Consider the following 24,343-nt stretch of genomic DNA (forward strand, 5'->3'; position numbering starts at 1 on the left):
AACAGCCAGTACAAATACACCGTTTTATTTTTGTTTCCAGTAGCTGAGAAACAGGATTTGTAGTTGGAAATCAAATTGCATTGAAAAAGCAAAATCTTGAAACCATTTTTTTTTCTTGAAACCCCTTAACTGCCGTAATTCTACTTATGGTTTAGTTGAAATAATGTAATACAGTGCATTAAGGAAAAACATCCCTGATTGCTTTATAAGAGAAAGAAAAAACATTACATCATCTAAATATCCTGCTCTCTGTCAAGTAAAACAAATAAAGTACAATTATATATTATTAAACAACAACAATAACTCTACTACTAAAGTCTTAATCTCAGTGTTGCTGCAAAGCAAAATGTGCACAATCTACCAGCCTTGCTGAGGAGATCAGAGATAATAGAAAGGCCATCAACCAAAAGTAAATACATCAAATTTTTTTCTTTTTCTTTTTTTGACGACATACATACTCCATTCAAAATCCCCCAAACATAAGCAAGATCTATCAGAAAACAGCAACATTATGATTATATTATGGTTTTTATGATATTTGATTCGAGACTGACCATAAGGTGCCAGGTGAGGAATGGCGTTGGATTGTCATGTTATGTTGCCACTGTTGTGTTCTGTATATAACAGCCAGTTCTGTGATGCAAGAAAGCAATTAATGTGTGTAGGAGTGCGGTTACTACATCCGTCTATTACTCTTTACTCTAATTTTCCAGTGCCAGTCTCCTATACTGGCTAAAAATATTACATCAGCAATGACCTTGACCTGAATAGCATCTAAAGCATAGTTAGCCATTATTATATATATATATATATATATATATATATATATATATATATATATATATATATATATATATATATATATATATATATATATATTCAAGTTTGGGCAGCTCTGGTTTATAGTTTCTTTTATATATTTTAAAAGATATTCATTTACACACTTAACCAAAGATGACCTGCTTGATTTAAACAAATGTAGATGTTGCTACTGTTTTAAATTACAGAACTACTTATCTCAACATATAAAGCAGGCCACTGCAGGGGAAAAACAAATGTCAGTGTCTTTGAGCCAGCAGAGGACACTAGTGTATTGCTATATTCCTATCCCCTATGAACACATTGAACTAGTGATTTGTGAAATACGCCATCTGCTGGAACCAGTGATACAAGTCTGAGGAAAACTAAATCCTACTTACAGTAGCAACTCCTCAGATTTAAATGGATCAAACTTTAAATCCTGGCATCTCAGAACACACAGTTTGAAATGGAGGGAGAGGAATGAAAAGAACAACAGATCTCCAGAGGTAAGGGTTGAGCTGACAAGTTGAGCTGGCAAAGCAAGTTTAAGGAGCTGGGTGTAACGCCCAGTGCTTTAAAACCCAGATAAGGCTAACTAACAAAAAGTGAAACAAAAAGAAGGACAGACAGATCAATAGGACAGATGAGAATAATTATGTTGTTGCAGTAATTAAAATGTAAATGGAGAAAAGCATAATTGGAAGGCAAAGGGGAAGAGACTAAGTTTACTGTTGAGAGGAAGCAGACAGAGAAAGCAGCAGCAAGCAAGTTGTAGACAAACAGAAAATGATTAGGTGCACAATCTTGCTCCTTCTCAGCAAATGTCAACTTTGGTCAACCCTAAAAGACTACATTCAATCCACTTTAGTAAATAAAGAAAGAAAATAGAGAACAGGACAGATTTGCAACAGTAAACTTACACCTGAGGAAGAGTCGTAACTTGGGAGAACGGGACACAGTAATATAGTACAGGATGTTTAAATAAAGTTCTCTTTATTGATAATTGTCTTTCAAAAAAGACACTAAAAAAAACACATAGTAAGCAAAGAATTTCAAAGCTTTTGTTGTGATCCATCTACAAAAAAAGTAAAAAGTTCCAACATGATTGATTGTTTTGAATCACTGGATTTCTAAATGGAAATTATGCACCTGTGACAGTCTCTCTCTACCTCACGCTTTCTCGGCACATCCATTCTCCCTGCGTGTGTGTATACATTTATCACATTTCACTCAGACTGGCTCGCTAACTAATGCAGGATGTGCAAGTTCTGTGTTTAAAACAATGCAGGAGGGTGTCAGGACACAAACACTGAGGGGGACTTCACCCGCACCTCCTGACCCACCCCCTTTGACCCCCTCTGTCCGTCTCGATCTTTCCCAGAGCCTGGCTGGGTTTTACACGGAGACTTCGTCGGAGGCTCCCTGACAGAGACAGGTGGAGAGATGGGGGCAATGAGCGGTGGAGGGGAAGGATGGGTGGAAAGACAAACACAAAGAGCCTAACAAACGTAACCGACGCTCTCACACGCAGTCTCATATATAAAAACACATTTGTAGATACATAAAGAAAAAAGAAAAGAAAAAAAGAGAAAAATAGAAGGAAAAGAGGACTTCAACCCTGGGTACTGTTTTGCTTTATAGCCATTTGGAGATGGAAAGAAAGAAGGGAGGTAGAGAAAGAGTAGGGTGAGAACAGGGAAATTTTCAGGAGAGACGACGCTGGGGGTGGAGGGATCATCCAGCGGGTGTTATTTCTTGGCCTTTCCACCCTTAGCTGAATTTCGCGGCGGGGTGACTGGACGTCCTGAGCCCATTCCACCTCCTCCACCGTAGTACAGCTTCTTATCGGCTGGCTTAAGGATCTGAGAAAAAGACAGAGGACAAGAGTAAGCTACGGCGAACGGCAGCTAACAGACTTCCAAATATAGACATGTCCTCCCACAGAGGGAGCGTGTCGGTGCACATAAGCTCTGTTCCAAAACCTAGTGAGCTACCTACAATAGGACCATCCTAACCGCCATGGAACCTCACAACTGGTCAATTCAAAACGCTCTACATTGGTAGCACCGCCATGGTAGAGACTTGACTAACAATTGATTTTAGCTAGAAAAGCAGCTATTGCAATGTTCTTGCCCGATTAAGATTTTTTTTAAAGGTTTTATGAACTGGCTTTTTTTTAATACTGTTTTCTGAGGTCAACTAATGATGTTCATGTGGTTTTTACATTCAAAAACATCATAACTAATAAGTAATAGGCTTATTTCTACGCTGGTTTTGATTCTCTCTCCAAAACGCTGGGTTTTGATGGGCTCTTGCATTGTAGGCCTGGAAGTAAACACCCACTGCTAGGATTGGATAAGATTTGCATATTTAAAAAAATTAAAGTCCCTGTAAAGGAAATTCTATTAAAAAAATCTAAACACATAAATCTTAGAAATGTATAGCTAAAACACATTGCAAAGACTGTGAACTGTGAAGTACTAAATTGTGGAGTTAGACCGTTAAACAGTTCACCATTGCTGTGCTCCGTATTTTCTAGGCGGGGCTAAAACGGTGGCTCGATGACACACTGGAGCCTCTTATCCTGGCCCCGCCCCAACTGTCGTTGACGCACTGGAGCCACTGAGGCTCTATAACTAAAGCCCATGCGAATCAGTTTGCCACTCAATCGCGAGTACTATTAGTTACTATAACCTACAGTTTGCTAGCTAGCTATGCCTTCGTCGCGGATATGCGTTACCTGTATGTAGTCACTTACAAAACAGATCGGTGTCCTTATTTGAATATCCAAAAAACGATCATATCAAGAAGAGGTGGATTCATTTTATGAAGAGCCACTTTGATGGAGAGCTGAGGATCACCACCAAAGTTACATCAATATGATTCCTTAGACAAGTGATTTCAACTATTATATCTGTAAACCTGTATATATTATACCTGTAATATCTGTATTATATCTTTTAGTTTGCAACTATAAAGTGGCAAAATACACTTTATTCTATGTTATTGCTAGCCTATCTTTATTTGGCAATGTTTATGCTAGTTACATAACTAGCTAAATTGCATAAAACGGAGAGGAAAAAAGCACGGACCATTCTGTTGCAGATCGAGGGGGATGATGTTGGTTATCGAATATGTCAATGTCCTCTAAGTTTGTTTCTTGCTCTGGAGGCTCAAACATGTATGCATTTTAGGTGAGGCGGAGGTATATTTCCCGTGAGTAGGGGTGGTTTCGTCGCAGCCAGCGGACACGCCCCCAGCGTTTGAGAGGAGAGAATCCTGTTCATTTTAATTTCATCTTATTTTATTTACTTGGCGACTTATCATTCAGATTTGGCTGGGTGGTTAATAACATTTTTATGTGGTGTGACTAACTCAGATCACATACTTAATTTTGACTTTACAGGGTCTTTAGGCTCCGCTGTCAGTTCAGAGGAGAGATTGAGGCTGAAGCGGCAACTGGAATGATTCTCTCGATCACAGGACTCATAAACATCTTTATCAAACAAACACAATTATTTATTTATCTTGACCCACGATTGATTGGACTATTATATTTTTATACTACACATAGCCCGCAAGACCAGACAATATAAGCACGAACAGTGCGCACACACGTCCAGCGTGCTAAATGTATGCTCTGTTAGACACGTACGCAAGCAAAACAATCTATAACAATGCAATACTATTACGTTTTACTCACATAAGTGTGATCCAAATCCAGCATCGACAAGAGATTTGTTTACAAAAGATTACGCAGGGAAATGAAGTGAACATGTCTTCCAAAACGGTGTTTAACCGAACACTCGCCAAGATGAGCATTTTGACATAATTGTATGCATTTGATTGTTTAAGCGTAGTGACAAGCTCAATTTGGTACTTGTGCGACTCAAGCTTGAGATTGAGAAGCGGCTTTTGCGGCCCACATATACTGATCGGTGATGTGTGCACTTTTTTTGATGAGCGTGAAACCTGTGGGAATGACTAAAATTATGTGTAATATAAGCACGATTTAACTGGAGCAAAGAGATGAGTGAGGGAGCACGGACATGTCACGTCGCTGTTGGAGAGAAGTCAGCAGGAATGCGAAGCTGCCGTTAATATTGCCTGTGTCACTGGCAACAAAAAAGGGGCTTGAAATTGGAAAGAAATGAGACTGACCGGCCAGACGTGAGAATATTATGCCAGCTTCTTGAACTATTTCATAGTAAAACAAATTTAAAAATATATATATTTTATAAATTTTTATTCATTTACTGAAATCGAAACATTGAACTTATTTCAGTCCCATATTCCCATAAAAAAATGAATAAATAAATAATTAACTCGACTCTAAAAATCACTAAAATGTTGACAGTAGACAAACAGGCCTCGTTTCCCCGCCATTTTGCTAATGTGACTGCACATTTAGAATAAGCAATCTTAAATGGTAGCATAATTAAGTGACTCTGTGCTGAGAGCGTGCCCGTAAAGCCTTAAAAAGGCATCTGTAGGCAGTGCACTAGGTTTTGGAACAAAACAATAGAAATCACTGTAAATGCAGAGAACAAATGTACAAATGATGATCTAATGGAAATTTACAGAGGAAGTTGGCCAGACCATCAAAGTATACTTCATGTATTTGAAGAGGAACCAGGAAGCCTTGTAATCAGGCATGGTAAAAGAGAGGGAGGAAAATAACAGCTCATCTTTTACCTGGAAGGAACACATGAGTGTCTCATCCACACTCATCATGGCCCCGGCGTTATCAAACTCGCCACAGTAGTTGGGAGCAGAGAACAGGGTGACTAACTGTCTCTTTGCAAAAAACTCATAACCGTCTTCCACCACCTGCACAAGATGACAAATGTCACATTTTGACATTAGTTTAGAGTCTAATAATGTTGCAATGCTTTGTTAAAAAAATTATACCACAGCAGAGGATATACTGTTCTAACCTGGTGTGCCCTGCATATTAGGTCCATGTCGTGTTTGTGAAGGAATTTGGCCACCACATCTGCACCGAAGGTGAAGGACACACCACGGTCATTCTCTCCCCAACCCAGCACGTCTTTGTCTGGGTCAGCCCAAAGCAGGTCACACAGCAGCCCCTGGTCAGGCACATCCGTGGGCCGCATGACGCGCCGCACCTGCTCCATAGACTGCAGGTCTGGAGAGAGGCCTGGAGCAGAAAACAAATTGTGTTTCACAGTGCTTTTTAGGGAGCAACATTTACTTTTTTTGCATCCAGACATTGTGAGCTGCAAAACAGCACAAGAAATTAAAACATTTATAAACAGACGATAATATGTAATAATGAATGTAATTTTATATTATTTATATTTATATATAAATAAATAAATAAATAAATAGAGACAGGTTTTTTTTTTTTGGCATGTTTGTAAAAGCCACCTAAATGTCCTAATTGAACAAAGGCCTAATCCTGGCTTAATCTAAACCCTGTCTCTGAAACCAGGCCATTAAGTTTTAAAATGTTTTATAACAAAAAGTAAAACACAACTGTAAAGAAATTGGAAAAAAATTACTAAAATTATTAATATTTCTTTCCTTCAATACAAGACATAAATGAAAGTAAAGGTTTGCAACTTAAGCAAATTGAATGTAAATTTAATAACCACAATTCAGGATTCAGTGAGAAAACATCAAAACATCATGAGCACTCCATCTGGATCTTGGTTTACAAGAGTTAATATTTTTCTTACATTTCATCGCCAAGCACAGCAATTATTTTTAAGTATATAATGAATGTCACTGGAGAAAAAAAAAAAATCAATAAATAACAGTTCATTTTAGGACAGATTCCTCCTACGTCATTTGCAAACAACACAGCAGTCCAAATGAAATGTACACTAAACTGTTGTCTTTTTATGAGGACTCTAGTCAGTGCCCTGGTGTGTCCCTGAGTTTTCATACTAATGAAATAAACCAAACTTTATGGTCTCCCAGTGATTTGCCTATAAACTGCAATTTCACTGGAGAAGTTAAAAATATAGCCGTCATACAGAAGTTATGAACATTAAAGTTGTCATGGGGACAGAATACCTCTGCCTGCACTCACCTCCATGGCAACAGAAGATCTTCTCGTCTACAATGGCAGCCACAGGTAAACAATTGAAACAGTCTGTGAAGGTCTTCCACAACTTAATGTTATACCGTCGCTTGCCTTAGAGGACAGAACAAATGGCTTATGAGCATTCACAACCATGAAATGTCAATTTGGAAAGGTGTCAAGAGTTAATGTAGTTGTCAGACATAAAATTCATTTTTTTTTACTGATACCTACACTCATCATAGAAGCCATATATACGGTTGATAGAGGCGCACTCGTGGTTGCCACGCAGAAGGAAGAAGTTTTCAGGATATTTGACTTTGTAGGCCAACAAGAGGCAGATGGTCTCTAGAGATTGTTTCCCCCTATCCACATAGTCCCCCAGGAACAAGTAGTTGCTCTCAGGAGGAAAGCCCCCATACTCAAAGAGACGAAGGAGGTCATAGTACTGACCATGAACATCACCTGCACATGCAACAGAAAAATGTATGTTCAGTATCATAATTTCCACTAATTGAGATCTGAATTCCTATTTTTAAGGTTTTCCATGATCGTGGGAATCCTGTATGACAAACATACCACAGATTTTGAGCGGCGCTTCCAGCTCCAGCAGGATTGGCTGGCTGAGGAAAATTTCTCGAGATTTGAGACAGAGGCCACGGATCTCACTCTCTGTCAGCTGTACGTTCTTGCCTGGCCTTGAGCCTTTAACTGGAGAGAGAGAAAACACAAGAGACAATTGTAATGAGAATTGTAGGAAAATAAGCAAAAACAAACAAAGCAAGTCTGCCAGATTAGACCGTTATCAGAAAATAAGTGCTAAAAAAAACTAGGAAGAACTAGAGGATTAAAAAGGCATTTACAGAATTTAGCAGGTTTGCTAAATTCCTTAGTGTGTGTCAAACGCACAACTGTACCATGTATTGTGGTTGTTAAAAGCCATATGTAAAGATAATACTTCTCAGGCACAGCTGCTGGGAGTTGAAAATAATGTGCAATTTATCTTCAGATAAATTCAAATATTCATGACGTTCAAATTAACCGGTACTGGAAATTTGGTACCAGTCCCCAACAGTACCTTTTTTCTGTACCTTAGGGATACATCAATAACTGTAAAAGAAAATGCAAGTAATTTATAGAAGTGTTGTTGACATTATGCCAGTGCTGTCTTGGTCTGCCATTGTCTGTGATGTTTGTTCACTGAAATAGTAGGCTACTAGCTACTTAACTGAACAAATAAAAACAACCATATTTTTTTGTTTTAACTCAATCTCTATGAAAAGATTTCCAAAAATGTTTTATGTTGTGTATTTTCTGGCAATCAAATGAAGACCTTTTCGTCAAACAAAGCTGTGCAAAATAAATTATATTCTGGTAAAATAAAAAAAAATGGAAGAAAATATATGTTACACATAGGCATGTGCCGATATCAATTTTTCATGTTGCGATTAATTGCTGACGTTTTATCACGGTATACGATATTATCACGATATTGAAATAAGTTGCATAAAAAAGTGTTGCCATAGCATAACAGCTTTAAGAACTATTTTAGTATAACTGAATGTTTAAATACAATAGTGCACCAAAAATATATACAGCTCTGGAAAAAAAATTATGAGAAATCAATGTTAAGTGGTCTCTTGATTTTTTTCAGAGCTATAAAAGTACAATTTTCAAACAGATTAAAGTGCAAAAGAATTAGGCTATAAAGAACTACAGGTAACAAATTAATATAAGGTCTCATTATTTAATGCATTCACTAAGATTGAGCAATAGCTACATTTGTTATAGAAAGTATAATGTTTTTGGTAATGTTAGTTAAGAAAATACTGATCATTGTTAGTTTTATCTTGGGTCCATTAAAAATGTTATTTTGATTTTGATTTTAATGTTATTAAACAGTAACCAAGAAATTAACATTACTTGGAATAATTAATTCTTTATAAGTATTTTTCATTGCCAGTTTGGTAATAATGAAGTCGTATGTCTCAAAGTTTTACTGAACAATAACAAATAATTAGAACAGTTCTAATCATTTGGGCATCTTGTAGTCCAGATTAAAACATAAAAATGTTTAAGTTTGAAAATAAATAGGCTATTAAGTCTTTAAGTATTAAGTGCTGTGATGAACATTGAGATTACAAAAAACGAATGGCTGTTTTAAAAACTCCTTCACTAGCGCTGTTTGTTTTGTTTGTGGGGTTTCCGGGGTAACCGTTGCATTCTTCCGTTCCATCAGCGCCCTCTGCTGTCACTGAGCGGCACTTCAGCAGCGCGTCTCCTTCACCGGTTCAGTCATGTGCAAACGTCATAGGCTTTGTGTTTCATGCATAGCCTACGACGCATCCTGACGTGCACCTCTCCAAAAATGTAACGCCGCATCAATTCTACTCAGAACAAACTAAACACTGTGATTGGTCTGCCAGAACCCCACCCTCAGGGGTACACATGCTCCCTCTGCATGTATAAGTGCATGTCGCCACTGACAAAGACACAGAAGTATAAATGAAAATCTGCATGTAGCCCACAGTGTGCAGGCTGTGCCACAGTTCTGACGCAGAACTATAATTCTACCTTCAAAGCGCCTGCGTTCATGTCCTCGTATGAGATGGAAACACGACTGTCACGTGCAATTATGTGGGTGTGTGGTAAATAAACTGCGGGTCAGCCCCATTAATTCACACAAGTATTATCGTATTTAAACTGCCTTTTTGCAGTTTAATAGTCAGACACTAGTCTATCAATAGATGCGTTATCAGGTACCGAAATCTGATATCGATTGAATTAATGTAAATCGGTACTCTGTAGTACCGACATAATTCGGTCGGTGACCTCGAAAGTACAGAGTTCGGTAACCAATTAACAGATCCTGTACTCATCCTTGCAGCTCCTCCACCCCCACCTCAAAAAGGAGCCCCAAAGAGATTTGCTGGTGTGCTGTAAAAGAGAAGGCTTGCAGGGTCTAAACAGACTGTCATCTCACACAACGCAGACCTGTGGTATTATTCAAACATGCCCTTTTAGACTGGGTACATGACACACTGTTCAGAGAGTCTAGCTGGCAGCAGGAGATGAAAGCAAGCACATATGATGCATCTGGAAAGGAGAAATATTGCCTCTTTGGACAGAGCTGATGATGACATCTCCTAGGTCACAATAGCCATACATCTGAGGTGATGTATCTGCGCATGGGATGTTTAGAACAGGAAGGTAAAAGACCCAGAGGCAGCCCTGCAGTTGTAGTCAAGCAGTTGCTGGGTTTTAAATATACATTGCACACGGCTTGCTTCAGGCAAGAAATATTGTAGCGTACACGGAGCGCATACTGGTGACTCACATAATCGGGCAGTTACGCAAGGATTTAGAAGATGGCTTATTTGTGCAGTCACAAATTCGATCCAACCAGCCTACACCTCTAAATAAATGTTTAAAGCATGCAGCTTTACGCAAATTAACCAAGGACACAAATAGTCAGCAATGAAGAAAAAAAAAAAAAAAAAGACGACATCACTGTTCAACTTCATAGAAACTGAAGAATGTTAACGCCAATACAATTTTACGGTGCATAACAAAATTGCCTTTTGCATCCACTCATCTGTATCAATTTAAAGCAGCAGTACAGAAGATGTCTCATTCAACGTGACAGTGCACAGAGAGAAACAACTGGCTGACTGAATGTTCACCCACACTGAATACATATTCGTGCAGCTGTTTAAAAGACACCAACAGCACAATCATTTACAGTGAAAAATCTGCATGTCAACTGAAATACGATTAAATTACTTGCATATGCGACCAAATTTCATTAGAGGCAAATAATTAGAATTAGCCAACAGTTAGTATGTTAATTGTATGATTAGTCACATTTAATTGAGCTAGATAAGTTAAAATAAGTTTAGTGCATATATAATTTAATTGCCTGCTGAGTTTTACGAATCGTTGCTTTACATATGCACTCTCATTGAGAAAAAGCAAATGCAGGGCTCGCTGACAGAACTTTCACTGTCCCGATCATACCAGTGCTGCATCACCATGAAAGTTTATGATTTGCTAAAGTTAAACCTCACCAATTTAAACATTCAAGCAAAAGAGACAAAAGATAACTTTTCAAACAACACACAGGGTTCATGACAGGGCAGCAGCAATAAGAACACTAGATAATACACTCACTTTTAACTTCACAGAAACAATAATTTAACTTATTGACTTGATATGTTTTCTTTAGAGCAGTTAGCAAACATAAGTAAACTAAAATGAAATAAATGCCTCCACTGTAGAGTAGTTTAAAAAAATAAAAACAAGCTAATTTATTAAACAAATATTAATGAACACACACAAGTAATGTCCCACTTGGATGAATAAATAGGCATAAAAGTTAAAGCTATAAAATAGCAGTTTTTGTAACAAAAAGCAGCCACCACACCAATTAAAATATATACACAAATAAAATGGAATTTTGGAATTATGGAAAACAAAAGTTACCATGGAATACACAATACCAACTGAACTGAAATGACCTGAAAGATGAAAACAGCCCCTGACTAGTAAATGGACTGCATTTATATAGCGCTTTCAACAGACCTATGGCCATCCAAAGCTTTACATTTTGCCTCACATTCACCCATTTATACACTGACAGCAATGTCAGCCATGTAAGGCGCCATCCAGCTCGTCGAGAGCAGCTGGGGTTAGGTTTCTTGCTCATGGACACCTCGACACTTGGTCAGGTGGAACCGGGGATGGAGCCACCAACATTCTGGTTTGCAGACAACCTACATGAACCACTGCCACCCACATCATACCTGCATGCAAATCCTTCCCAGCTCACAAAACGGCATACCAGTTACGTGATTTATAGCTACTTTTATTTCTTGATTACGTTGCTCATAGTTTCTCCTGCACTTTATGAAGTTACGAACAGCCGCATTTGTGCATGCAGTTGAAGCGTGTGCTATGAGCACAGTATAACGGCTGACACGACCTGAATATTCGGTTTGCTACGGTGAGACTTTTTATTTCGAAACAAGCTCAGAAAAAATAACACAAATATGCGTTCTCTCATGCACTCCGCGACCCACTCAGAACCATAGATATATGTATATTGGTAGAGCAGAAGCAGTGTGTATGGAAAGTGGGAGCAGCGACCGGTGTGCATTCACACTGCCAGAATTTGTCGCACATAGCTGACCCATGGCATATATCAAATACAGACAAAAATTGTCCATTCTGTCACCTTTTCCAGTGTTCTCCTCCGACCCCTGTCTGTCTCGTATTGTTATTTATAAAATATTATTAGCATATATCTGCTGCAAATGTGACCGTGTTCCCCTCTGTTCTAAACACATGCATATAACACGCTGTATATAGGTAGTGTACACAATAAAAGTAACCTTAAAGTTAAGACATGCATCTAGTTTTAAAGGGTTAGTTCACCCAAAAATTAAATTGATGACATTAGGATTAGGAGTTAATGACAAATTTCATTTTTGGGTGGACTAACCCTTTAATCATTTAAAAAGGCCTTTGAAGTTCGGCCAAAAACTTCTAGCAGTGATGTGTTTTTGTGCATTTTATTATTTCTTTCATAGCACTGGATGTCATATGGTGATTGTGAAACACACAGAACACCCCACTACATGATTTCATGGTGAAATTTGTTTGTTTTTTTAAATAATACACTGTGGCTTTAATTCAGCGTGAGCAGTGCGGCAAAAATAGACTTGGCGCAGAAACAATCATGGCACTGCCGCTTCTGCTCATTCTACAGAACTAACCAGTGTGTTTACCCTTGTCTGCAGCTTATTTGCACAAGATCTATATTGATCTTCCCTTAGTTTTATTGTTTGTGCATATTGTATGGTTGCTACTGCTCTGTCACGAACATTGTGTGTTTGCATCAAAGTTACCTGGGAAGCTACATTTCACTTTCCCCCCTGCACAACAAAGGAAAGACAATTCCCCGCATTTGACTTTCATATTATGGAACAAGCACTTCACTTTTTTTGTTACTGATAAATGCTGTTCAATATGTTGGATTCATTTTAACAGATGACTTAAGTAAACAAGTTAGATGATCCGCAGTTTGCGCACCAACATTTTTTTCTGGTCGTCTAGGGCCTGGTTTCACAGACAGGACTTAGATTAAGCCAGGACATGCCTTAGTTCAATTAATGCATTTAAGTGGCTTTTATACACGTCGACACTTCCATGTCATGCAGTAAGTGTCATAATACTTAAGCCTCCACTCTTGTCTGCACACAAACACATGGAGATATGTCTAATAATGGCGCACGTTTATCTAGTTAAAGTGCCTGTTTAAAATCAAAGCATGTTTCAAATAAGCAATATTTGAGGTCAATGGATGACAGGAGAATGTTCGTAATTACCACATGGACCCTCACGAACTGACGTACGTGACTACACCACTTCCTGTGGAGTTTTTTTTCTGCACCCAACCAAAGAATAAAATTTTGGTCGACTAAAGCCCAAAGTTCACTAACTTGTGTTTTTTGCAGTATTTTCATTGGTTGTAACTCGTGGTGAGAGATTTCTCAAAACTGCACTTGCGTTGAACACGTGCACACATACGAGTCAGAACATAGTATACTTTGCAAGGCTGTGAAGCTGTGCGTTTGTGCACGCAAGCAAAACCGCCAAATCTACTTTGAACTTACGCCTCTTTCGTCTACCAACATTTAGTCGACTATTGGGGGACAGTCCTACCAAACATGCACCAACGATGTGGTATAACAGTTAGGTGGGGTATCTAAAAAGGAGGCCTTTAAGGTTTCAGCACAAGTGATCTGAGGGCTTGGATGGTGACCGGAAGCATGTCAGCTCAGCCAGTGAAAAGTGGGTATAAATAGGATCCTGCCGCTCGTCACTTTAAACCCAGATTAAGCCCGGCTAATGCCTTAACAGCACTTGCTCTAAAGTTAGTCACGGGGCCAATAAGCAGCACAGAGCTTAGAACCAACACAAGGTTGGGGGTGGACCCATATGACAAACAAACAAATAAACCACTTAAACGATAACCAGTAGGTGTTCCAAGTTAGGTGTATGAAACTCCATAAATAATTATAAATAAACAGTAGTGTAGAGAGCAGTACAACTGCCCACCAAAATGGGGGTGTACTTGGTTGATAAATAAACCACTTGAACCGTTGCAAAGTGTTCAGTTCTTTATCACAGATAGTGCAGAGAACAACAAAGGCAATCAAATGTAACTACACGTTTGCATCTAGCTGTCTCATGCAACAGGGAAGTAGTCATGCCAACAGTCTAGTGCTTAATTGGTTTGGCATGCAGATAGTCATCACACGGACATCCATGTGTTTTCCCTCAAAAGCTTCAGGTTCTCAGAGGTGATACCCTCTACACGTAATCCAATGAAGGCAATGTGAGGGACAATCCAAGAAGAAAACAACTTGTGCGACACCTCAACAGATTGATAAATGTTAGCAGATGCTGGAAAAACACAGCACCCAGCATAAAACCACCAGGAGCATCAGTTTGTGCAAAGGTTTCCGTCATGTCACCTGCAATCAGTACAATTGATTTTCTGTTGGCTGGTCATGAGGCTTCGGGCACAACAACGTTGCAGTACAGAACAGCATGAACCGAAAGGATCTGGACTTAAAAGCTGGAATCTCTGAACATTCCACCAAACAAGTCTTGGGATCCGGATTTTAAAAAAAGGGTACTGCCTGTCAAAAGTTGCACCGCTGTGTTCATTAAAATCTAGGATTAAGTTATGTAACTTCTTGTAATTATTTCCAACCTAAAGGCACAGTAACCTAAGTACAAAAGAAAACTTTGGTATTTAGGACACTCAGAGTCTGATACGTTCACTTAGGGGTTTAACAGCACACATATTTGTACTGAACCGCTTCGGTAAAGGACTTCTGGTTAGTGTTGTCAAAAATATCGATATTTTGGATATAATATATATTTTACATCCATATCTAGAATATATTAAGCGATACGATTCTTAGTTTCTACAGTATCTATACCAGCTGCACTCTTCTCTCCTCTCCAACCATATTCTCATTCAGCCCGGCTAACCTCTGAACACGGCAAACACGCGTTCTGCTGGATTTTTCCTCATGACAGCGTGTTAGTGTGATCGGTCTGAATTTCGCACGGGACTCCACATAATTCTACTAATCCCCGCAGATTTCGCACTGACATCTGAAGCACACACACACCGTAATAAAGCCGCCTCTGACATACAAGTGCAAACATTTGCTTCTTTTTCCAGCTTATTATTGGTCAAATACACTCAAAAAAAATAGACAAACGATCACACTGCTCTTGACTGATCAACTTGTGTAACTAATGGTTTCATCTGTAGGCTATAATTTTTTACAAAGAACATTATCCAAATGTTGTTTTAAAATTAATTAGTGCATTTTTTTATTCAGTTTCTTACCTGAATGTTAGACCTACCTGAAAAAATAAAACAGTCTATTTCATTTGTAACTTTTATTCTATTGTATTTATTTGTGCTATTGCTTGTAGTCTGTTTATTTGTTTTTATTACTGTTTACTCTTCTTCTTAAATTCATTCATGTTGAGGATACCTTACTTAAACACATCATATGCCATATAATCGCTTTGTGTTTCAACAGTTAAAAAACGGCAATAAAACAGCTTGAAAACAATGTCGTGTAACCTCAAGCAAGTCAGTCCATATCCACACAGCTAGTTAGTTCAGCAGAGAAATTGACTCTTTTACTAAATATATGCACTATATTAGCCTATATATTCATTATATTCTACTTAACCTGTTAGTGATGTCTTAAATTGATTTATGTTACAGTGAGGAAAATAAGTATTTGAACACTGCTATTTTGCAAGTTCTCCCACTTAGAAATCATGGAGGGGTCTGAAATTGTCATCGTAGGTGCATGTCCACTGTGAGAGACAATCTAAAAAATAAATAAACCAGAAATCACAATATGATTTTTTAACTATTTATTTGTATGATACAGCTGCAAATAGGTATTTAAACACCTGTAAATCTTGACCATCAAATACCTGTTAGTCTGTCTTTAAAATATCCACCTCCACTCCATTCATTATCCTAAATTAGATGCACCTGTTTGAGGTCATTAGCTGCATAAAGACACCTGTCCACCCCATACAATCTGTAAGAATCCAACTACTAACATGGCCAAGACCAAAGAGCTGTCCAAAGACACTAGAGATAAAATTGTACACCTCCACAAGCCTGGAAATGGCTACAGGGAAATTGCCAAGCAGCTTGGTGAAAAAAGGTCCACTGTTGGAGCAATCATTAGAAAATGGAAGAAGCTAAACATGACTGTCAATCTCCCTCGGACTGGGGCTCCATATAAGATCTCACCTCGTGGGGTCTCAATGATCCTAAGAAAGGTGAGAAATCAGCCCAGAACTACGGGAGGAGCTGGTCAATGACCTGAAAAGTGCTGGGACCACCGTTTCCAGGTTACTGTTGGTAATACACGAAAATGTCATGGTTTGAAATCATGCATGGCACCCTGCTTAAACCAGCTCATGTCCAAGCCCGTCTTCAGTTTGCCAATGACCATATCATATAATTCAAATACTTATTTGCAGCTGCATCATACAAATAAATAATTTAAAAAAAATTAAACATTGTGATTTATTTTTTATTTATTTTTAGATTATGTCTCTCACAGTGGACATGCACCTACGATGACAATTTCAGACCCCTCCATGATTTCTAAGTGGGAGAACTTGCAAAATAGCAGTGTTCAAATACTTATTTTCCTCACTGTAAATAAAAATGTCATGAAAAGGTCAGCGACTGGGTATAAACGATTAGATTTTAACAATGTAATGGAGTAAAAACAATTGTATAATTCGATTTAGAAGTTAATGCAAAAACTATGCGAATATTCACTTATGTGAAGTTGACATGTTTGCTGTTATTTGAGTGTTGATTATTATACCTAAAAATAAATAGCAACTGAATTTAGGCTAATAGTTTGTTAACCTTTAATATTATAGTAATGTGCAAGTAAGGGCTCCCTAAATAGTTAACAACTTTTAGTTGCAATTAATTTAAAGGGATACTTCACCGCTTTTTCATATTAAACTGTGTTATTCCCTTAACTAAAAGAGAACCCTTAACTAAAAACATCCCTCACATCTCCCCCTCCCCCCTATTGACAGAAATGAGAGACAGAGAGGGAAAATGTGAGGATTTTACAGCCGTGACTTTTTACTGTGCCGAGTCAAAGTACTCTCAGAAGTGCTATTCCGCCATACATTATAGTTCTCCTTTTTAATCCGCTTAAAAAAAAACAGCACGTTTTATTTTGTGTCACCATACTAGGTCGTTCAACTATTCGTGTAACTGTATTTAAATAGGGGAAACGTGGAGGCGTTTGGTCGCTTCTAACTTGATCTCTGTTTGGTACCATAGTGAATGAACTGGGCTTAGTGGGCTAAGCTAAATGCTATCAGATAGTCAGAGCGATTAAGAGCACGCACTCAGACGAGAGAGGTATATTTCAACTCGTTTTAGTTAAGGGAATAACAGTTTATTATGAAAAAGCGGTGAAGTATCCCTTTAAGCACAGAAATTTCGACTATTTCAAATCAGTAAACCACTGTTTAATAAATAAAAAATAAAAAAAACTTTTATATTTAGTTCTCTCCCCTGCCCTACAGAACCATGACTATGTAGCGTTAAACCCCTAACGTTCACTATAACGTGCCTTGTTGAGCGCAACCTACCTGCATACAGCGTGACCAAATCTGCATGTCAGAGTAATGCGTTTTTCCCTACCCTCAAAAATCACTGTCAGCAACAACTCGGGCCAAGGGAACAGGAAAACAACTCTACACTCACTAATTATCCCCTACATTTTGTACAATAGAGTAGATATGATCAATAAAGGCACAATAAATAAATATATATAAAATATGCCATATCTATATAATAGCGAGATCTGTGTAAATCTGAAAAGCAGACATCAAACATATCACCCTCAGGAGAATCAGAAATTTGGATGAAGACATCAAGCTACGAGGGGAAAAAGGACAGCAGGATTACATAAGAGATTTATATACAACTATTATCAGGCTTGTTTATTTTATTTATTTACTGCGATTTGCAGAATGAAAAAAAAGGTTTACACAGCCGTACTGCCAACAGGACCCAAAGCCAAAGGTACCATGTATGTGGAAATCTGTTTTCATTGTCTGACTGTGTTTGTTTCCCCTTTCTTGCATATGAAAAAGTACTGGACAAAAATACATAAAATTCCTTGCCAAGAAAATAAAAGTGAAACTGTTCAATCCCTCCTTCAAAGGCAGACCAAACAACCCAGCACCATCAGTAATTACAATGTCTAAATGACCAGGCCCACACAGAATCTTAAAATACATGTAATTTTGTGCAGTGGATTCAAACACAGTAAAGTGTGTTAAATGAAGTGGAAGGCATAATAAAACAAAACAAATATTTAATAAATTAATGCGCAAGGAGCGGTGATGTGCATGAATTTTATGAATGATGAATTTCACAGTAACTTAAGTGTCTCTTTGGACACTTTGGAGTTCTGGTGGCTCAAATGACACGTGGGCTTGCTTTCAACCTTACTCACAACTTCCTTTGCTACGGAAATGGCTGGAAAGATGGTACATGGTTTACAAAAAGGCCTGAAGCATTACCACTTTGCAACACACATACTGTGAGTCAGAGATATTTAATAAACTGGTAGCTTAGGTTTAAGCCCATCTGTGCTATGATTCGCAGTGTTTACCCTCAGTAGTCATCAGTAAGCATTAAGCACAAAATACATTTCTGGTGCAGCTAAAGAGACATGGAGCAAAAGCTGTTCCAAATTCCCAGTGTGAGGATGCATCCTTACTTGATTCAAACCTTAATCACAACTAGGGCTGTTCAATATATCTAAATATCGCAAATGTACATATCGCAATATGCATATCACAATTACACGCAATATCTGAATGATTTAAATGTTACTTCGACTTTGTGAAAAAGTGTACGCTTTAGGTCGACGCATATAGCAGAGAATCAACTGGGCACACTCCTTGGAGTATTGCGCTGTCTGCTGTCGGGGACACAGCAAAATGTGCACACAAGCGTATGATCCTTAAAGTTCTGTTTTGTGTCTTGTTACACACTCAAAACTGTCAACATAAACAGTTCAAAATGGCTGTCTTGATGAGTATTCATGTAAACCCAGTCAGTTACGCTTTAAGTGAATGATATCAGTCATGGAAAGAAACCGAATGTGTGTCAATGATCAGTGCATTAGGTCTTAAAGTGACAGCCTGCTAATACAGTAAACCTCCCACTGTCTGTCAAACAACAGAAGAACAAGAGGAAATCACTCAGTGCTCTTGGCTGAATAACATTTTACCATGCATCAGTGTATATTTAAAGGTGCACTATGTAGTATTTTTGCAGTAAAATATCCAAAAACCACTAGGCCGGTGTTATATATTTTGTTCAGTTGAGTACCTACAATATCCCAGATGTTTCCAACTATTTGTAAATTGTGAGAAAATTGCTATTTTAACTAAGGACAGGGACGTTTCAGCATTGCATTTGAGGGAGTCGCCTGTCAATTGCGTCATATCTGCGCTACCCTCGGTTTCGGCTTTTATTTGGCAGGAGCGCTTTACTCTTAACAGTGTGAACAAGTGAATGCACAGAGTAACGTCATAACATTGTTTTAAACACACTTAAATGTATCTAATATGATAAACAGACCTGCATAACCTCAAAATCATAACCGGAAGAGCGGATCTGTGCAGGCGCCCGGCAACTGTGTCCCGTCTGGTCATAATAAAATTCCAGGTATTCGCGAGGCGGGTATTTGTTTAACAATCGCTCCAGCAGCTGTCCTCAGCACCACAACACTCGGTCCTGCTCTGCTTTAGACTACAGTAACGTTAATAATCACATGCATGAACGTGATTTCAGCCCGAGTCCTATTTTCCACCGGCTGTGATGTGAAGACCGCATCTCCCAAGATGCTGCGCTCACACTTTGCGTCATCAAACTACACATTTGTTTTGAATAGGCGCCCTCAAGTGGACGGAAAGTTGCATAGTGCACCTTTAAATCATATGAAGACTACTGTTTTTATTTTTAATAACAAAGATAAATTAAAATAACATAAGTTATCATCCACCCCTAGTTCAGGAGTCTTTGTTTACCTGGATGTTCTTGATGTTAAAGGGGTGATGAACTTCAACTTTCCCTTGAGCTTTTGATATATAAAAGTTCATGGTAATATATGAATATCGTGTAAGTTTCAGAGCTGAAAACTTCCTTGTTAGTCAAAGAAAAGCTTTTATAGACACCAGGCCCAGAAAACGGTCCTGTGCTTCATACTTACATCACTGCAAGACGAAACGCAGCCTATACAAAATCTACAGCGCGTCTAATCCAGTAGCCTCGCCCACTGACTCATGGAGGGCTCGTGCTAACTGATCAACAACAATAAACATGCCGAGGAAGATTAAGATATTGCGCTATTCCTGGTTGTGGAAGAACACAGTCGCTGCATAAGCTTCCTTCGGATCCTAATATTAGGAATGAGTGGTTGAACTTTATTTCTAATGAAGTTCCAGCTGATGCGAAGAAGACAGTGGTGTTCACTTCAGTTCACTGTGGAATCGTTTGTAAACAAATCTCCGGTCGATGCTGGATTTGGATCCGAAATGGAATGGTGCATCACACTAAAACGTGAGTAAAACGTGTTCTTATATGTAATAGTATTGAATTGTTATAGACCGTTTTGCTTATGTGTACATGTCTCACAGAGCATACCTCAGCACGCTTACGTGAGTAAAACGCGTTTTTATATGTAATAGCAGTGGTCCCCAATCTCATTCCTGGAGGGCCACTGTTCTGCACAGTTTAGCTCTAACCCCAATCAAACACACCTGAAAAAGCAAATCAATGCCTATAAATGCATTGATTAGCTGTTTCAGGTGTGTTTGATTGGGGTTAGAGCTCAACTCTGCAGGACAGTGGCCCTCCGGGACCGAGATTGGGGACCCCTGTGTAATAGTATTGCATTGTTATAGATTGTTTTGCTTATGTGTACGTGTCTAACAGAACATGACTTTAGCACGCTGGACTCAGACACGTATGGGCCAGGGCTCGCAAAGCCCGGAAAGCAGATGAATCTCATTATATTCCTTTCTTGTTCTGCTATTCTCTCTCTCGATTTGATATCTGAAGGGCAGAGCACGGTTTGCGCTTATATCATCTGATCTTGCGGGCTATGTGTATTATAAAGACAATAAGCCAATCAATTGCGGGTCGATGAGAAATAAATAAATTTGTTTGTTTGATAAAGACGTTTACGAGTCCTGTGGTCAAGAGAATCATTATGGTTGCCGCTTCTCCCTCAATCTCTCCTCTCCCTCACGAACTGACAAGCGGAGCTTAAGCTCATTAAATATGCAAATCTTATCCAATCTTAGCAGTGGGTGTTTACTTACAAGTCTCCAGTATGTCAGGCCCATCAAAACCCAGAGTTTTGGAGAGAGCCTCAAAACCAGTGTAGAAAATAGCCTATTACTTATTGGTTGTGATGTTTTTGAATGTAAAAAACACACAAACATCATTAGTAGACCTCAAACAACAGTATAAAAAAGTCAGTTCATAACACCTTTAAGATTTAGGTTGAAGCAAAGAATTTTTGGTATTCAAATATTTGGATTACATTTTTTGTTTGTTTACATTGATGTTAAATTTATAACGTCAGATTTATGACATAAATGTGTGCTAAATCAGTGCTGGTCACTTTCAGAAGTTGTAGCGATGCTTTCTTTTCCCAGAAAGAATGTAAAACACAAATAATATTCTCAGTTTTTTAAACGTATGTAATTTAAATAGATTTTACACACTAATAGTAATATCGTATCGCATTATTTAAGATGATATCGGGGTTTTTTTTTCAATATCGCACAGCCCTAATCACAACGTAGTATTTTATGTAATATTTCAACTTAGTAACAAACATCAAATTTTAAAACAACATTACCAAAAAAACAAAACAAACAAAAAACGCAACAACATTTGGCTTCCAAAAGGATGCAACAGTGGCAGGTCTAAAGTATCAGTTTAACTGCATATGACTAAACATTTTGTACATAATTTGCCTATTTATATAGTAAAACAGGTTAAAGTTAGAATATCCTCAGCAAAAAACAAAAGTAAACAGGTTTTGCCATGCATGTTGTGAAGGCCTCTATGTGAAGATCACTTAGTAATGCACTTCCACTAACTACAGCCTCATTAGTTAAAAGTAATCCTATTGAAATCCCATATGAAATTAAAGGTAACTAAACAACAAATGTGAACTGGACACAGAAATAATCACTTGAAACACAGGAACACCAGTAGTCATCGAATGAAATACTGGCCGATTTCCCACTCATTTGGCCCTTAACATCAAAATCGTGAGAACATGAAAAAAAAGAGCATACACTTGTCTTCTATATATGCTATTTATTATGGCAGATATGCTATTTTGAATATAAAATCGCAGGCAGAGTTTTAGTAAATTAATGTAGACAGGTTGGCTGGGAACTGCTAATTCGCTCCACTTCCCCCGGCTTTTTTCAGAGCACAAAATATGATTACAAGTATTCGATAATACGCCATATATGCAATACGACCACAATTACAAGTGTTTGTTGACTTTACACACTTCATTTCCGTAAAGTAGTTCATGATTAAAATATATTTGAAGTTCTTCTCACCTTCCAGGAGACGTTGTATTATGGAGTCAATGTTTAATTTGTCCGGCTCCGCCATTTTAGTGGATTTTTGCAGGGTTTATTCAAACAGGTCTGTTATCTTGGTGCTTGGTCAAAAAATAAGGCCCCAATCAAAATAAGCAAAGCGTAAAAAAGATATCGTTATGGAAATGTGAATTTACTGGCTATATTTCCTTTGTCGTTTGGTTAATCGCTAGCTGCTAACGCCGTTAGCTTGCTAGCGCTAGCTATTGCCTACCCGTATTTAAACACCAGAAAAAGGTAAATGTGGTACAAAAGCGACCAGATATACCCCTTCACCTCTTCTTTTGATTATTTTTATGTCCCGTGAGCATCTAAAATATGCAAACTGTTCCTATTTTCCGTATCCTCACAGCCCCCTTTCTCTCATCGTCTACGGAACTTTAAAAAAAGACCGTGTAGATGGAGAGCGAAATCAACGGAGGCTGATCGGGCCCGCCTTCGCTTGTAAATGCATGGAGATGATTGGCTTACATCTAACATTTGAACTGAAGGTGTGGTCGTTGATTGGCTAATGTCAGAACTCAATGGCTCTGGCTCTGGCTAATGTTCATACATCTCATTTCCAGAGTCCCGCCCCGAGTTGTAAAGTAATGACGTCAATGAGCTGAAAAAAGGAGAGAGATAGCAATGAGGGAATGTTCACGTTCATTGCAATTGCTGGAAGTTATAATGTACTTTAGGTTTAGGCATTATGGTAAATAATAACTCATGGCCACATTATTATATCGAAGCGCTCACGTTGTAAATAACATTAACTGTTTAATGACAGGTTGTTCATCTTTCACATGATCATTTCCTAACACACCAGCGCCCTCTACTAGGCGTTACGGAACACCGCACCTCCTTTTATTGAGAAAGTTTTCATTTGTAAGTTCCGCTGTTTATATATATATATTTTATTATTCATATTTTGAACTCAAACGTAAATAATGTAGTTGATTTTATACATTTTAAATTGTTATTTTGTAAATAAATCAATAAATCAAATCATCTTCCTAACGCCTCCCCTATCTCGTTTGCGGAGCAGCGTATTCCCATTCATATTTACAATTTTTTAGCACACCAGGGTGAAATGGTCCAGTCATGATTTCCTGCTTCAAATGACTATTAATATGGGGGAAGAAAAAGGTCAAATGACTGTTTCTGTTTTGAAGTCCATAAAAGTGCATTTATCAAAACTGCTCTACAGGCCAATGTGTATTTAAGAAAAACATTTATGTAATAATAATGTCTTTCTTAGTAATATCAGGATTGCCACTGAACATTTTAAAGGGGTGATGATGAATTGAGAAATCAACTTTCACTTTAACCATTGATATATAAAAGGTCATGATATAAGAATATGTACGTTTCAGAGCAGAAAACTTCAGATATAAAAACCAGGTCCAGAAAACGAGAGCTCTCAAATCAATGACATAATTGAAGGGGGAAACACTGCCTCTACAGATAAATGTGTAAAGCCTGCTTCTGAAGCCCCGTCCACCGACTCGTGGAGCTAAATGAGCAATAAACATAATAAGCAAGATAGCAAGATAATCATTTGTAAACAAGGCACAGGTTGCCACTGGATTTGCAGACATATTGATATTAAAACACAATGCTGTGCCTTCTATTATTGGATACGACAGAAATGGTGCAGCACTAGCCTGACGTGGTCATACTCAATTCTAGTCAGAATATGAGTCT

General features: G+C 38.2%; 1 protein-coding gene across 1 annotated transcript; it reads right to left on the bottom strand.

Moving 5' to 3' along the window:
• Positions 1–1,777: 1,777 nt before the first annotated feature.
• On the bottom strand, positions 1,778–23,091 carry ppp1caa (protein phosphatase 1, catalytic subunit, alpha isozyme a). The gene is made up of 7 exons (XM_067415604.1): positions 22,616–23,091; positions 7,430–7,561; positions 7,085–7,315; positions 6,860–6,964; positions 5,739–5,962; positions 5,497–5,631; positions 1,778–2,663 (listed from the first exon to the last, which is right to left on the bottom strand). Exons 1-7 carry the CDS (start codon positions 22,668–22,670, stop codon positions 2,550–2,552), a joined length of 996 nt encoding a protein of 331 aa, XP_067271705.1. The 5' UTR covers positions 22,671–23,091; the 3' UTR covers positions 1,778–2,549.
• Positions 23,092–24,343: the final 1,252 nt, after the last annotated feature.

The sequence above is a fragment of the Pseudorasbora parva genome, chromosome 2 (assembly GCF_024679245.1).
Source record: "Pseudorasbora parva isolate DD20220531a chromosome 2, ASM2467924v1, whole genome shotgun sequence".
Taxonomy (NCBI): Eukaryota; Metazoa; Chordata; class Actinopteri; order Cypriniformes; family Gobionidae; genus Pseudorasbora; species Pseudorasbora parva.

Coding starts and splice junctions, on each gene's coding strand:
- ppp1caa (XM_067415604.1), bottom strand. CDS start 22,670: ATGGCGGAGCCGGACAAATTAAACATTGACTCCATAATACAACGTCTC. Junction 7,562..22,615: donor AATACAACGTCTCCTGGAAG/GTGAGAAGAACT, acceptor CTCTCTCTCCAG/TTAAAGGCTCAAGGCCAGGC. Junction 6,965..7,084: donor ATATGGCTTCTATGATGAGT/GTAGGTATCAGT, acceptor CTGTCCTCTAAG/GCAAGCGACGGTATAACATT.